The 15,265-nt window shown below is 43.4% G+C and overlaps 1 protein-coding gene across 1 annotated transcript in view; it reads right to left on the bottom strand.

Annotated features, from left to right (window-relative positions):
- Positions 1–9,087: 9,087 nt before the first annotated feature.
- The window catches only part of ARHGAP8 (Rho GTPase activating protein 8), a 57,133-nt gene continuing 50,955 nt past the window's right edge, over positions 9,088–15,265 (bottom strand). The window contains exon 12 of the mRNA XM_035888536.1: positions 9,088–9,407. Within this exon, the coding sequence (XP_035744429.1) occupies positions 9,210–9,407 (198 nt within the window). The 3' untranslated portion in view covers positions 9,088–9,209. The remainder of the gene's footprint in view (positions 9,408–15,265) is intronic.

Raw genomic sequence — 15,265 nt, 5'->3', positions numbered from 1 at the left:
CGCCGGCGAGGGGGGAGAGGGCTGGCAGAAACCCATCACCTGCCACACCAGAGCCGCTCTCTGAAGTCATCCTGAATTAAAAACTAATGATAGTTTTCTTTGATAGCTCATTTTTGATAGCACAGCCAGAGAAAAACCAGCCACAAAGGGAATTCAATTTTTTTTAAATAATTAATTTGACTCTCTTTACTAGATGATTTCTGGGTATTTTCAGTCATCTTTTTAATTCCTCTCTGTACAACATGAAGGAGGAAATCTTTGGCAAATAAAATGATTGTCAGAGTCCTGGGTAAGGGAAGATGCGGAAATGAAAAATTTCCCACTGTGCTGATATTAGCTTATCAGCCAGCCTTGCTTGCCATGGACAAAGGACAGAGCAAATGGGATTAGGCCCAGACAAAGTGCCTGGTTTAAAGACCAAGGCTTGTGGTTTCATGAGGAGGAGGTTGGTTGGATACCTACGGTGAAGGCAAGAAGCAGGATGCAGTAGTGTGCAGGGCACCAAATCTGGCAAGGCACAGGTGGAGACACCTAACCAGCTGTCTTAAAATGGTTGAGTTCCCCACTTACAGAATTTAGCGTGTATTCACCAGAAATGTGTCTGTCCAGGTGCCGTCCCTTTCCCACCTTGCCTTCTCCTCTCCTTTTGAACTTGAAGCAACTTGGGGCTGCGAGCAGCAAGCACTGCCCGTGGTCAGTTTTGGGGCTCTTGCTGGCAAGAGGCAAGGCAGGGCATCACAAACCTCTTAGGGATAGATTGGGAAGTTCACTGGCATGAAGGACAAGCAGAAGTGCCTTTGGAAAATCCTCTCCCAGGGAGCTGATCGTTTGCTCATGATAATCAAAGGAATGGTCAATTTGCCCTTGGCTATACTCATGTGCGCAAAGACAAAAGGAATGTGCCCAAGACAGGAGTGTTAGGTGTATAAAAGTGTATGGTATGTCTTCTGATACACATCGTCAGCTTAGTGGTGCCTTTTCTTCTGCTGTTCAACTTTGGGACCCCCTAATGGAAAGACCAAAGGAGGTGTGATGCAAGATGTGTGTATGAAGAGCTTGACATGCCACACCAAATGTCAACCCACTCGGACTTGACCCAGAGTCAATTCTCGGATTTGGCGACGGTCAATTCTAGCAGAGCAGCTTTGGCTGTCTGCAGTGGCAGACGGACACTTACACTGATCCGGATACTCAGTCTAATGATGGTATTTAAACAGATTAAGAATGATTGAACGTATTACTGTTGAAATTCTTTCTGTCCAGATCATCTTTAGTCTAGAATCTCCCCAGCCCAAACCTCTGTGATCATGGAGCATATAAGCAGTGCGTAATAGGCTGCAGCTCCAGATGATTTACCAGGCTAACCAGCAGCAGACACCCAGGGAACCCCACCAAAGCAATCCACTCTTGTGGTACCGCGTTTCATTAGTGTCTGTGCCTCATCCTCCACCTGATGACTGCTGTGATGACTTTTCTGGTGGCACTTCTCATGTACAGTTTTACTGCATTTTGTTAAATTTAGTTGGACACACAAGGGTGTTTAAAACAATTATTGTCACTCAGAATAATTATTAGCCCAAAATGCATTTTTCCAGCAGTTGTGATAAGGCTGAATTGAAGGGTCATTAAGAGACTGATATCTGGTCTGCTGCAATCTGCCTTGGCCAGCTTGTATCATGTTATTTTGGTTTCGCTGTACCTATCGACCAAAACATTGGTTGTTCAGAAGAACCAAAGAGGTGCCGGTGCCTATGGTTAGGTGCACAGAGCAACAGAGAGGTGCTGGGCTGAGTTTCAGTAGCTTGAGGGGCTTGCCACTGGTCTTGTTTGTCACCCCGGTTGTGACGTTAGCCAGGTACCTTTGGTTTCCTTATCTGCTCCATCCTTTCCTGCTCTTCACTTCCACCATGACTCCTGCGAGGGGAGGAACAGCCTCTCCCTCTCTGCACAATCCATCATCTTCAGTGCCTCCGTGCAACAGGGTTTCCTATAGGGAAAGCCCTTGATTTCTGAGGCAGCCTCAACCAACTTGTCCTCCAATATGGTTCTTCCACAGCCATGTCCCCAGTGATGGCCATGGACGCAGAACATGCAGCGACTATAGAAAACACAGCCGTCACGCTGGGAGCAGAGTCCTATTAACTTTCAAGTGGTAATTATACAAGCGAAGTTGCGATACTGTGACATGTGGAGAATGGGGTGTTTATTGCCTTCCCGGCAGGAGCATGCCGGGTGTCAGGGCTTGTGAGTGAGCTCTACAAAGCCTCTCATTATTTTCATCCTCTCATTTATATTATTTTGTAAAAGCTCTTTCAGTGCAGAAGACAGTGATATTGTCCTACTGAATTTTAATGTTATTTTGTAAGGGAATGGATTTCGTAAGGGAATGGATGTTTCGTCCTTGTACTGTGGCCACCTACTTACCCATCAGAGATGGCAGTGTGCACTCTGGACCCTGGAAGGCTTTTTCTGCAGTATTGCTTGGGAGGTCAGCCACAAGCCAAAGATAACAAAAAAAGATTTATTTAAGCTTCAGAATAGAATGTGGGGATGGGAATAGAACGTAGTTTCATCTGCTAATCCTTCTGCAAAAATGGAAGTGGTTTGTGACGGTTCAACACCTTGCTTGTGTCGTTGGTTTGCAGCAGCATTAAGTAGTCTGTGCAGATGGGACTAACAGGAAAGCATCTGTGGGCTAGCGGCTGCTGCTTTGGTAGCCCAGTGAGCATGAGGGAGCTCCTCTATGAGAGGGAAAGGGAGGAGGGAAGTGGGTCCTCTCTATAACTCCGAACAGGGAACATGGCAGACACTGACTGACACCAGCCTGTGCCTTGCTCAGGTCTATGCACGTGTTCAGAGTGGAGAGCTACACAGCCAGGTGAGATGCTGTTTCTATTCTGGGCATGGTTATTAAATACCACATTAGCTTTACTGGACGTCAGCTGTGGCTGCATTGCTTGCATGCACCAGTACAGTAGGTTTTTCAAAAGATAAGGGGCTGACGAAGAAGGCTGGGAGCAGTGGGAAATACGGAAAAGATCTTCCTGACTTGTTCTCCTGTTCATCACAACAAGTGTTGGGTTATTAGATATAAAAGCTCAATCTAGTTATCAAAAGCATAACCATCTTTCTGCTTCAGAGATGGAGGAAGCATGATTTGGGCAATTTCACTCATTCAAACACCATAATCTGAAACTTCCCTGCAGAACCAAACCTCTTGTGGCTGCAGTTCAGTTTATCCAGCTGTAGAACGGCCACAAGAGCCTCAGACCATTCCTATCCCTGAAAAAACCACCACTCCCCACTTTACACAGACTGCTGACAGACTGCAGCTGGAGAAGGATGTAAATGGCAATAGGCAGAGGATGCAGCTTTGAAGGGGTGGGAAATAAATAGGGGGAAAAAAAAAACCAACCCACAACACTGGCAGGTGAAGCAGGGGGAGAACATGCTTCTTTAGAAGCTTTTGAAACAGAAAAACTAAGTACCTTACTACAACCCTTACTATTTTTAGAGCTTTGGGTCACGAAATTCTTGGGTGAAGTGTCAAAAATCCACCCATCTGAAAACTCTTCCATGACTGCTGCAGAAATCCAGTTCAGACACTAAAGATGATGCAGTTTGGTGCGTTTTACAGTTGCTTTTTATTGGCCCATTAATTAAGTGGATAATTTTCATGGCAGAAGAGTAAGAGGCTGTAAACTGCTTTTGTGGGCAATTAAAGGTTGAAGTGCAGAAATAATTTGAGAGTACAATTCAGTATTGGGGAATACAATCAATGTAATAGAGAAAAAAACCCGACAGATAAAAATCCTGATTTCTTATTAGGCTTGAGGAGATTGGCCTTAGAGTCTGGGCTAGCAGTAGCTTAAATGGGTAAGTTTTTGAGGATCAAAGCAAAAAAAAAATGAAGCAAGTAGTAGACCAGGATGTGTTTTGGAGAAGCAGGTTCCCATGTTGCAGTCTGCTGTTTGACCCCCTCAAGCATTTGGGTCAGGCATCAGATCCAGCCGCTCCCAACTACAGGCGCAAGCCCTAACCCCCGTGAGCAACAAGCTCATGCCCTGGGGACTACAGACAGCCTGTCAGTCAGGAAGAGTTTCTGCACGATGATATTGTACCACGGAGAAATCAGGGCCGCAGAAAAAAATGTCAGCTTTAACGATCAGTCAGCTGTGTGTGTCATCTCCCCCAGCTCCAGCAGAATTCCCTCCCTACCTCTGGCAATAACTGCAAGGCCACGGTGCAGAAAGGTGACGCCATCTCAAGAGACGATGAATGAGAAGCAGCGACGCTCCTTTTCCCCGCTCCGGAGCACCACAGTGGGCAGCAGAGCTGGAGCCAGGCCCTGGGCGAGCCTGGAGGTCAATGGCCCTGAGGCATGCAGGCAGCTTTCTGGAAGAACGTAAAGATTTCTGAAATAACGGCATCAAAACTGAGCCTTCTAAGAAAATGCGCTTTTTTTTGTTGGGTTGGCATGTTCCAGCAGAAATATTTTTCCAACCAGTTATTATTTTTAAGGCTGAACTTCTGCCAGCTATTGTAGAGAGGAATAGCCAGGATAGTAGGGCTATGGTCCTTCTGTGTACAGTTACTGTGGCTTTCCTAACGCTACAGGCAACAGACCCCAGTTAGGAAGAAACAGGAGAACTCATGTACCGTCATGCGTTTGTGTATCTCCAGCTTGGAGAGGCAAACCAAGATTTTTCCCTTGGAGTGATACTTCTGGGTAATGCTTTTTAGGTGCCGACAGGCCTGCTGTGGAAAAGGGCCTTTTTCCTGGTTGTATTTCAAAGTTTCCTTCTTAGTCTCCAGAGCAGTTCACTGTCCAAACCCCCAGCCTAACCCCAAAGAAATCTTGTTGGTGAAGGCAGTACTTGCTCAAGCTTTCCAGTTTGCAAGAAAGATGACGGCGTTTGTAGCACCCCACTTCAACCCTCCACTGCTCTCAGATGATGCTGGAGGACACCAGAATCCTTTGCTGCATTAGGTGCCATACACTGAAACGGCTTTCCAGGACATGCACAGATAAACACAAAAGTCAAACTCTTCAGATGGTGAAAATGAGTATTACTCCACCAGGAAAGGCAGAACGCCTTTCATACGCCAGCCGCATGTATCATTTAACACACAACTGACACGCTTCCCACAGTCGTACCTTTAGCTTCAGTGGAGATGTTCCTACTTAAAGCAGGGTATGTTTGCTTCTGCCTTCTCTTTGTAGGTAAAACCATGTTAGAAATGAGTAGCGTATGGGCAGGAACGTGACCGGCCAGTAAAGCTTCACTGAACGTGAGCTTCTCACTTTGCAAATCATAGGTGCTGGCAATAACTCTCCCTGACTTTCTCCCCCAACGCCCCAACACCCCCACGGCCACTTGAAAAGTGGAAGTGTTGGCAAACTGACATTTTGCAGAGTTGTGAAGACAAACTATTCAGGAAATGAAGGGGGGGGAGGAGGGGATGACTGTACCATCGATCTCATTAAAAGTTCATCTTGCTACCTAAGTACACATTTAACACGTGAATAAAATATCCGGGGCTTTTCTATTATTAGTTTCCTCAAGAGTGGATGAATATATTAAAGCGTATAAGGCTCTGAGAGATTCTGCGATGGATGCTCGAGGAGTGCGGCACACACAGGCAGATAAACTGCATTTATGGAAGTTTTTTGTAAGAACGATAAAGACCCCCCTCGGTTAATGACATTGTCCAATCTCCTTACATTTCTTCATAGATTCGGGCTAGAAAAGTATTCCCTTCCCCCTTCGGTGCTTGTTGCTAGAGGCATCCTGATAATCAGACTAATCTTGGGACCAATTTTCAACTCCTAACAGCTCAGTAAACTAAAATGCTTAGGCAATTTATTCTCTGTATATTGTCAGCTAGGTAACACTTGACTCCTCATTCCATGACTGCATTTTATTGTTTTAAACTGAAATCCAGCATGTGTGTTTCCAACAGATTATCTCCATAATCACTTTCTTTTTGCTATGGAAATGATCTGAAAATTGTTCTTTGATATGAGAGAAGAGTTCACAAGGCCACACTGTACAAAAGCTCGAATCGTGCAATTATCATTTGTAAAGAGAAACTGTTATCAAAGTAACTGCAGGGGACACCTCCAGGACTCCTCTTAGAGTCAGGAAATTTGAAACATATATTTCTCTAACATGAATTTCACTCCAAACCCTTCTGAATAATTCATGAGAGCTGATTGAATGTCATAGTTAAGTCTGGCACTCAGGACGGAGATCGGGGGCTTCTGCTGCAGATGGAGGATTTCGCCAGTTCCTTTGGGGTAGGGGGGACAGAGCTGGGGTCTCATCGCTAGAAGGGTTTTGCTACCCAGGTGCCTTTGATTTGGGAAAGTCCCTTCCCTGTGATGAGCAGGCTTGCAGGGAGAGGCTGGGGAGGAGGTGAGTACCTTCCTTACTTCTATCTCAGGCTGCCTGCTGGGGAGGCAGGAAGGTAAAGGGGAGCGGGAGTCCCCCCCCGCCCCGTCCCCCTGCCTCACTCTGCCCCCACCAGCGCTAATGGCAATCAGAACCAGAGCCTCTACTTTTCTTAAGCAGCGTCAAATTACCCCCACTGGTGGATAACAAATGTTATCTGTTCTTTAAAGGAAGAAGGCACCTTGAGATGGGAAAACGCCATTTTGTTCTTCATTCACTAAATGAGAGGAGCTATAAATTGCTGGAAAATGGTAGTTTACAAAGCACTAAAAGGAAGACCTGCAGTTTGGCACGTGACCAATACCACAAGAGTGAGTCTGGTTTTCACTATCCTCTTGTGTGTCTACAGGCAGGAAAATTAGCTGAAGGGATGCTTGCCGCTTGTACTTTTTACCTGTAAAAGTAAAGAGGTCAGAGGCAGCTGTGCCCTGAGGGCTTGCTTCACCATCAGGACTGCTGCTGCCAAATTCCCGCTCCCTCCCAACCTGGGATGAGGTGGAGAACTAAATCTCTGAGGAAGCACCCTCCTCAAGGTCTGGGGACTTCCATGAACTCAGGATTTCACCCCCCCCAGTACTCTGGTATGTTACTGTGCTAAAACTACCCAGGACTCGCATTCTCACTATGCAGTACAGCCTGAAGACAAATGCCATTTGACGTTGCCGGCTTTTTGGAAGAGAACACGGGGAAACGGAAAACAACCATTTTATAAGACTTATCAGCACTTTTCTAATGCTGGGTGCTCCTTTTTACAGACAGCAAAACTAAGGCATATCTATTTTGACCAAGGTCAGAGAGTGGCAAAATACTCAGATTTTGTTAATTCCCAGAGGCCAAATTCCTCCCCCGTAAGAACAGGGTGCTGATGCACAGAACCACGCTGCCAAGTTGCTGAGCAGTACTGAGCATAATTGTGTTTGTTTTTCATAATACAACAGGCTATGACACTGTCACTGATAACTCCGATGTGAAACTGATGAGCTGCAATACAAAACTATGACAGCTTTATCCTTGGCAATCTCATTTGCTGAAATGCAACAATCATGAATGCCTGTTAATTATTCTCTTTGTATTATGCAAGATTTTACACTTAAATAGGAGTCATGTGTGGTTATTACTTACAGATATTCAAAAGCCAAAAAGTTGTCTTTAAGACACCTGAGGAACTGGGGAAAACCACACTACTGTGAAGTGAGAAGTTGGTCCTAACACATCTTGTCCTAAAGCCTCTGTATTCTTCAAATTTTAATCATTGCCCAATGCTATAGATGACACCTACTGGGCAAATGAAGGCCTGGCACATCCAGTATTTCACAGCCTTCTGGATACTTGGCTATTCCCTGAAATTGCTGGCAAGAATGAATCCTCTTTACCCACTGCAATAAGATTTTGTTGCACCCTTTACACAGGTAGGCAATTAATAACTGCTAAGAGGAAGACCAGAAATACAAACCCTCACCTTGCTAGGTACTCCTGAGACCATTGCTTTTATTGAAGTCTAAAACAGTCCCTCTGTTTTGTAAGCTTTGTATAGAAGCAGGAAGACCAGAGCACTAGGGAAAATACTGCTTACCTTTTTCCTAGCACTGATTAATTTTTTGCTTTGCAGGCAACTACAATAACGTTGTTACACCTCTCCATTACCAATCACTGTTAAACAATGGAATAGCAGTGTGTTAGAGTTCATCAAATACAAGCGATATTAATGGCATAGTTAGAAAGAAAACGCTGAAAACTCTCCCTTTATGTTGGCTAATTATTCACACTGGGACTAATAATAGATTTTTCATGAGTAAAAATGATATTAGGTATATTATCCAAGTTGCTGCTCTTACTGCTTTCTAGATAAAACTGATCTGAAGAGAAAATTTCTATCAACTCAAACTGCAAAAGCATGCAACCCAAACATCAGGGGTAGTCTTCGCAAAGTTAGACTATATTCTCTATTACGCGCTCACTGATATGACTCCACTGATGAAAATTCCAAGTATTTAGAGAAAAAAACCTGTAAGATTATTGCTCCCCATTTGAACTTGTAAGAAGAAAAAAACCTTCTACACATTTTGCGTGTGCAGCTACAGTGATTAACTGCATATATTAGATATTTGCAAGCATAATTAGTTAGCTGTCTGCACAACTCAAATTACCCAGGAAACACTTTATTCTCCACGGTAATTGCAAATCTGATGTGCCACAATTGCCCACACCTTTTTGTGTAAAACAAGACACTTAAATATATGGAAAAAATAGTTTAGAAATTTTAGTATCTTAAAAATTGATTCCATCTTTTATTAACTTAATAGGGAAATTTTTAACAAACTTGTATTCAAAAAAAAAAAAAAAAAAAACAAAAAAACAACCCTGTACATTCAGGAATGGTCCAGAACTTAGCACTGCATGACCCCAGAAAATAATGCCACATAGTAAGGTCTCCAGATCCTCAAAGAAATGACAGACTGGCATGTAGCGTCATGATTTTTTTTTTTTTAGCATACCAGTTTTTGTCAGCTGCTCAAGTTTAATAAGGGGATTCACTTTGACCTATCGGTCTTTGAATGTTCATGTACATGTTCTCTCCCATGTGATGAGCATATATGGGGCAGTGTGCTTTCCCAACGTCTTTGGTATTTGGAAAGCTATAGAAACTCTGTATTTAAAGTTTTCTTTGCAGGAGAAAGCCCTGAATATAAAGCTCCCACCAGTTGAGACATGGAGACCTCAGGCAGCCATACTCCATTTTCCTTTCTGGCAGCATTAAGGTAAGATCTCACCAGGCACTGTTCGGGAGTTGAATATATTCATGTAGAAATCTATCAGTAGTTCAGTGAAGAGATTCAGAGGTACCAGAGCACTCAGGGAGGCTGTTCCTTTTGACGGCCAGATCAAATTCAAGCCAAAGACACAGGCCAGGCTGGATGCTGTCATTCTGTTATATATGCTCTCCTGTGAAACCTGGAAAAACATAAACATGAATAGGTATATGCAGACACGTGCCCCGAAGAGTGAGAGACAAGACACCATTCTGTATTGAGGATGAACCAATGCTGGGAGCAGACCCTGGCCACAGGTACATCACTGACTTCTTAACAGCCTCAGGGCTGACTATGCAGCCTACAGCTATTGGAGCCACTGGAGTTTGTGTCCCTCAAGTACAAAAGATGTCAGTAAGTCAAGCAAAAAGACTGAATTGTTTCCTTATGCTAGGAAAATTAATTGGTTTTAATCCTTCTATAAGGAATCTGTTGTTATCTCTGCCAGAGGGCAGGGAAGGACAGCATAAACAAACAGCTATCCCATCTGTTTTGGTACTAAGTCCTCTACAGACTAAATCTCGAGGACTTCTCAAGTTGTTTGCAAGGGTTTGGAAGGATTTTTTTTTCTCCCACTGATGCATGACTTCACTTCCAAGTACCTCCACATCCACTCAATTCCTCCAAAGCAATGGAGGTGAAAATGGGTTGTAGGTAAAATACACAGCACTGAAATCTGTTCTACACCTGGATGACGTGTCCCACTTCTACCTGTGGATGTGAGCCTAGAATTGGGTAGCACAAGTATTTTTTTTCTCTGTGTGAGCTTGGCAGGGAATTTGTGTGTGTTTTGCTCTCCTGCATTGCATGGCTGGTATCTAAAGCCCAATATGGTCTTGGTGTCCTATCTGACAAGCTCTCTGTTATTGTAAAGAGCCAGCAAGCTGAAGGTGCTCTTGATTTCTCCTGACCTAGATAATGCAGCCAGTTCTGCTCAGGCTGATGGTTGCAGTTGTTGGTCAGTAATCTGTCTTGGGAAGACCATCCAGTCACAAACTGCGACATACAAGTTACTCTGAATTTGTCATCTCAGAACAGAACAAGGAATTATTGGGCAAAATCTCCCGTGTATTCTTCCTGCTACAATTTCAGGCGGAATAGGAAAGCAAAAATCCTACTTCTCAGTATCTCTCCATTTCTGCCTTGCCATAAAGCCTCCTGAAAAGGCAGCTCTGTAGTACTATGAAAAGTTTGAGGGCATAGAGGAAAATCTAAGAAACACTATGATCATGTAAACACTTAGCATATGCATAAACTCCAGTTGCCCTCTGCCCAGTAACACGGGTTTCATTCCCCTTTATCTCCTACAGCACAGTCCCACCCTCCTTGGTGTTTTAGCTAGCAAGAAGCCTATTTGCTCAGCTGTGAGGGGATATAATGCCCTTCAGACGCGTGCGCAGGATGGAAATCTTTCCTTGGGGGACATGAAGAAGCACTTATGTGCCCAAAAGCATAACATTTTCTTCCTAACCATATTAATTTTTCCAATAATAGGTACTATTTTTCCCTCCAATCTTTGCCTCACCCTCCTGGGACATCAAAGCTACCGTGTTGCTGCTTCTGCTACGAATATTAAAGGCTTCAATTGTTTTTAAGATCATGAAGCAGGGCGGGATAAAGGAAGGATGTATTAATAAGGAGATAGCAGTGCCATAAGACCCTTTTCAAGGCATCGACTTCACAACTTGAGAAAAAAAAAAAAAGTCATCAGATTAAACAGCAACGTCTGCTCCATGACGTTATGCAAAACTCACATCATTCTCTCTAGAGTACGAACCATGTATAGCCTGCTGACCTTCACGTACTGCTCTCAATGCACTATTTAACTATACAGAAAAAAAACCAAGCCCATCTTGTTCACGTAATCTGTTTCAGACGAGATCAGCTCAAATAAGGGTTCATTACACTACAGCAATGTAGCAAAAGCTAAACTACTATCAAAATAACTGATGAGGGAAAACAATTAGGACAACAATAACAGGAGTACCCTGTTAAGAAAGGAGACATAGACCTAGGTATTACCCTGAGGGTGGCTGAACAATGAAGCTGGCATTTGGATACTGCTAAATATAACAAGGTTAGGGACTGCGTTCTGGCCCTTGGGTCAAGTGTCTCATACTGGCTGCATCCACACTATGTAATGTTGTACTCTGAAACCCCTGTGGATTGAGGTCAAATTATTTTTTGGTGTTTCTTTCAGTTGAAAGTCTCTAAAATAATGTGAGAGCTACAGCCCATCGCACTGTGTTTTCTATAGCACAAAACCAAAGATATGTGTATCCTAAGGCAGGTACCTTAAGTGTATACAGGGCAGGTACCCTGTGATGGCAGAGAAGCATGTGGTATAGCACCGGAGGACAGTGGAGGGTGGAAGAAGCCAAACCTGTTGCAGTTGTCTTCCCCTGGTTTTGGGGAGGGCTCCCTGAAACACTCCAACCTGAAAGTCATGTACAGGTGGTATCTTCAAGTGCTAGTTGAAACACATCCACCTTAACCTAGCTGCTGCCTTCGAAGGCCAACATTTCAGCCCAGAGCAACACCACTACAACTTGCTGGTAGAGCTAGATTTGTTTTTTCTCTTTAGGCCAACTATTTCAAAGAATGTTTCTAACTCCAGGATGAAACCACATCTTCCCACCCGCCACCAATCTGTGAATATTTCAAGGAGACAGTCAATGTTGAAATGATCAACAAAAATGCCCATGAGAGAGAAAATCCTTAAGATAAAATGAACCAATGATCATATCATCTGAGGCAGAGCTATAGTAAGCCTATCTGTGAGTCATCAATCAGGCTGACACTTAGGAATTCAAGGGAGACACAGCACATTGCTTCACTCCAAAATGCACAGCATTCCCTTCCTCAGCAGATCCAAGAAGTGGTGTGCAACTGAATCCAACTCTCTCTCCACAAGAATCTTTGCCAGCTCATCAAGAGCTGCAAGCAAGGAAGCCTTGTCACACCATTGGCAATGGCTTTATTCCTCCCCGAGGGGATCCGGCTTCACACTACCTCAATCCCCTCACTACCCCAAGGCCAGATTTCTTTCTTGAGCGACACGGACACATCCACTTCATCTACAACACTATCATGAGCAGCTGATGCTTTCTTCCAACACTAGACCATGTAAGGGCAGCATGCAGTCAGCCAACCTCTTTATGGGCTACCTCTAAATAACTGCACCCCAAAGCTACATTCTATCTAAAAACTATAAATGACACTTTTAGCATTTGGACTAACCCCCTTGACTCCTTCTTTGATCCCCTCAAAAAGTCAGTAACCGTCATCTCTGTTTCAAATGAAAATACACTTGCTCTGTCAATTTGACAAGCTAATAAAAGACAATTCTCCAGGGACCTAGATGGCGTCTTTGAAGGAATCATCTGAACATCACAGAAAAGTATTACAACAAAGAACTACACAGCTCCAGTTTGGTGGATTTTTTTCCCCCTTTCATTGGAACATGTATAGAAAATTCATTAAATAGTGACAGCCTATATTGAAAGAAAGTCCCCTAGAAAGATAAAACTTGTACATTGCAAAACCCATCATTGGGAATAAACACTGAAGACTTAGTGCCACATCAACAGATGTGAAATATACATCTTTACTACCCCAAGAATAAGCATCCATCTCCCCCCAGCAAAACTGTGATGATTTTTGGAATCCACATACTTGCATCCCAGCACCAGCATAGGTACTGCAGGAGTGAAACCAGCCAGCCACTACACTACCTAATGAACTTAAACAGTGAAATACAGAGGGTAGAAACAGTCAATTACCACTGAGTTTTAAAAATATAAGGACATCACCATCTCTTTGGCTTCTCAGTTGGAATGCTGAAAGGAACTCCACAAAACATTTCCAAAAGAAAATTACTAGATATTAAAACGCCCCCACAAACTGACTGCAAGTACAAGTTTCTATCCCCCACTCTAAGCTACCTTGCAGACGTGCCAACTGCTTGTATCTACTCCATGAGGCTTAGTCATCTAATCCTTCCCAACATGGCCTGTCATCTCCAGCCACCCCCAAGCTCTGCTGGTGCTAATTACACTTTTCAATTGGACAAGCGATTGAGACAAAACATTAATTCAGAGCATTTTTTTTTTTTCAGCTTGTACTTGGCTTTAACTTTGCTGCTTCAGTTACAAATCTGAAGCATGGCTCATGGGCCCCAAAACTTAGTCCATTTTCTCTACTTGGTCCAAGTTTGATGCTTTGAATTTGGCAGGTTTTTGCAATGGTTCTTTCAGCCAAGTCAGCCACCCTTCCCCTGCATCAGGTATGAAAAATAAGCAGCAGAGAGGGAAAGCGTGTAAGCATAGAGAGGGGGCTGTATCAGCCGGTACCAAAACCAAAGACATGGTTATAAAAACAATCTAGATGATATTATTGCCTCTACAAACTCTCCTGATTGTGACTGTGATGGAAAACTACAATTTCTAGTTTTCTACTAAATGGTTTCTGGCTTCAGAACTGGGTAACTACAGCCCTCAGCGTGCTTTGCCAAGTAATTTGCAAGAAGACTTCTTTGAGCCCTTTAAGTTTGCATGTGCAACCATAAGTCTGCTTCACTGCATGTGCAACACAGTGCTTGTGGAACACAAACGCTTGTTTGTGCCCACTCATCTCTCTTGTGAGATCAGCTGAGCAGGCATGGACATTTTTTACAGCCACAATACAGGGACTGACTTGTAAAAAACAGTCTTTGTTTTCCCTCTTGCTCCTGGTTGCCCAATGCTGCCTAGGAGCCTCAGTCCACTGCAACTCCAAGCAGACTCTGCAAATCCCCCTCTAGCAGCCAGATGCACTGCAAGGTGGAGATGGATAGCTTACAACTTTCACAGCACACTGGGCTCATGACTGGCAAAATCACTCCTAATCATAAAGTTAAGGAATTTGGACCTATTTTTGAAATTCAAGTCTTTTACTTCTATAGGAGTTGCACTGTCTTGCACCCTTGGACTAGAAGGAGCTGTTTCATTAAGTAAGGGGGTTGAGACTGCAGAGAAAATAGGGGTATTTTCCTTCCTCCACAAGCCTGTATCAAACCTGGAGCGTTCAAAGCCTGTACCTAGTGATTACAATTCATCCCACTTCATGAAATTACCACAAGTACCTCTTGCACTACTCAAGGCTGAGCTCATGGAAGAATTAAATTGCCTCTTACATGTAAGAAGGTTGATGCTTGCAGGTAAAAACTAGGATTATTGCTAAAGTGCTCTGCTAAAGTTTGAATTGTGGCAGCTTGTGCAGCACACCGATCTGCAATGAATAGAAATCTCTATCTCCTAGATTGTTTCACGTTCCCTTGACCTTTCCAAATGCAAATATTCCCTGAGACATTAAGGATGAGAAGCCATGGATCAGCAAAAATTGCAGATCTGAACACTAGTATCAACTTGACGTTGTGCTTTACATAACAAGGCATACTCAAAAATAATGCTAAGTTCTGTTGCCCAATTACAGAAAACACTATGTAGTACTTTTGCACACCTCATTAACACCTCAAGTGCTCAGCTCTTAAGAAGTGCGTTGAGATGGTGCATCTATTATTGGAACAAAGTCACTTACACGATTCATAACACTGAGGAGAGATATCAGTTGCTAAAATAATAGCAAATGACATGAGGATTTCCTTAATAGCATTAGAGTTCAGCTAAGCAACAGTAAACGAACACATGGGTATTACAGGAACCCTGCAAGTGCTGTCTGAGTGAGGGTCATATCAATGTGTTTCCTTTAATCTTGCTTTTCTGCAGTGTTTTGATAGAAAAGGGGATTAAAGGTACTTGTTTCTGAAATATGCTACTGGCTAGAATACGGCAAACATGATTGTAGGCCAAGAACAGTTACTGAGGGCTAATTCCTCCACTGATGAAAATCAGCATCATTCCACATACATGATGGCTTTGGTGGGCTCTTAGGACTTCTAAAAGCTAGATCACTTTAATTAGGTGTCAACCACACCATGATCCTCAATTTTAGGCACCTGAA

Source organism: Egretta garzetta, unplaced genomic scaffold, assembly GCF_000687185.1.
Source record: "Egretta garzetta isolate BGI_Z169 unplaced genomic scaffold, ASM68718v1 scaffold81, whole genome shotgun sequence".
Taxonomy (NCBI): domain Eukaryota; kingdom Metazoa; phylum Chordata; class Aves; order Pelecaniformes; family Ardeidae; genus Egretta; species Egretta garzetta.
This window is presented reverse-complemented; position numbering and strand designations above follow the sequence as displayed.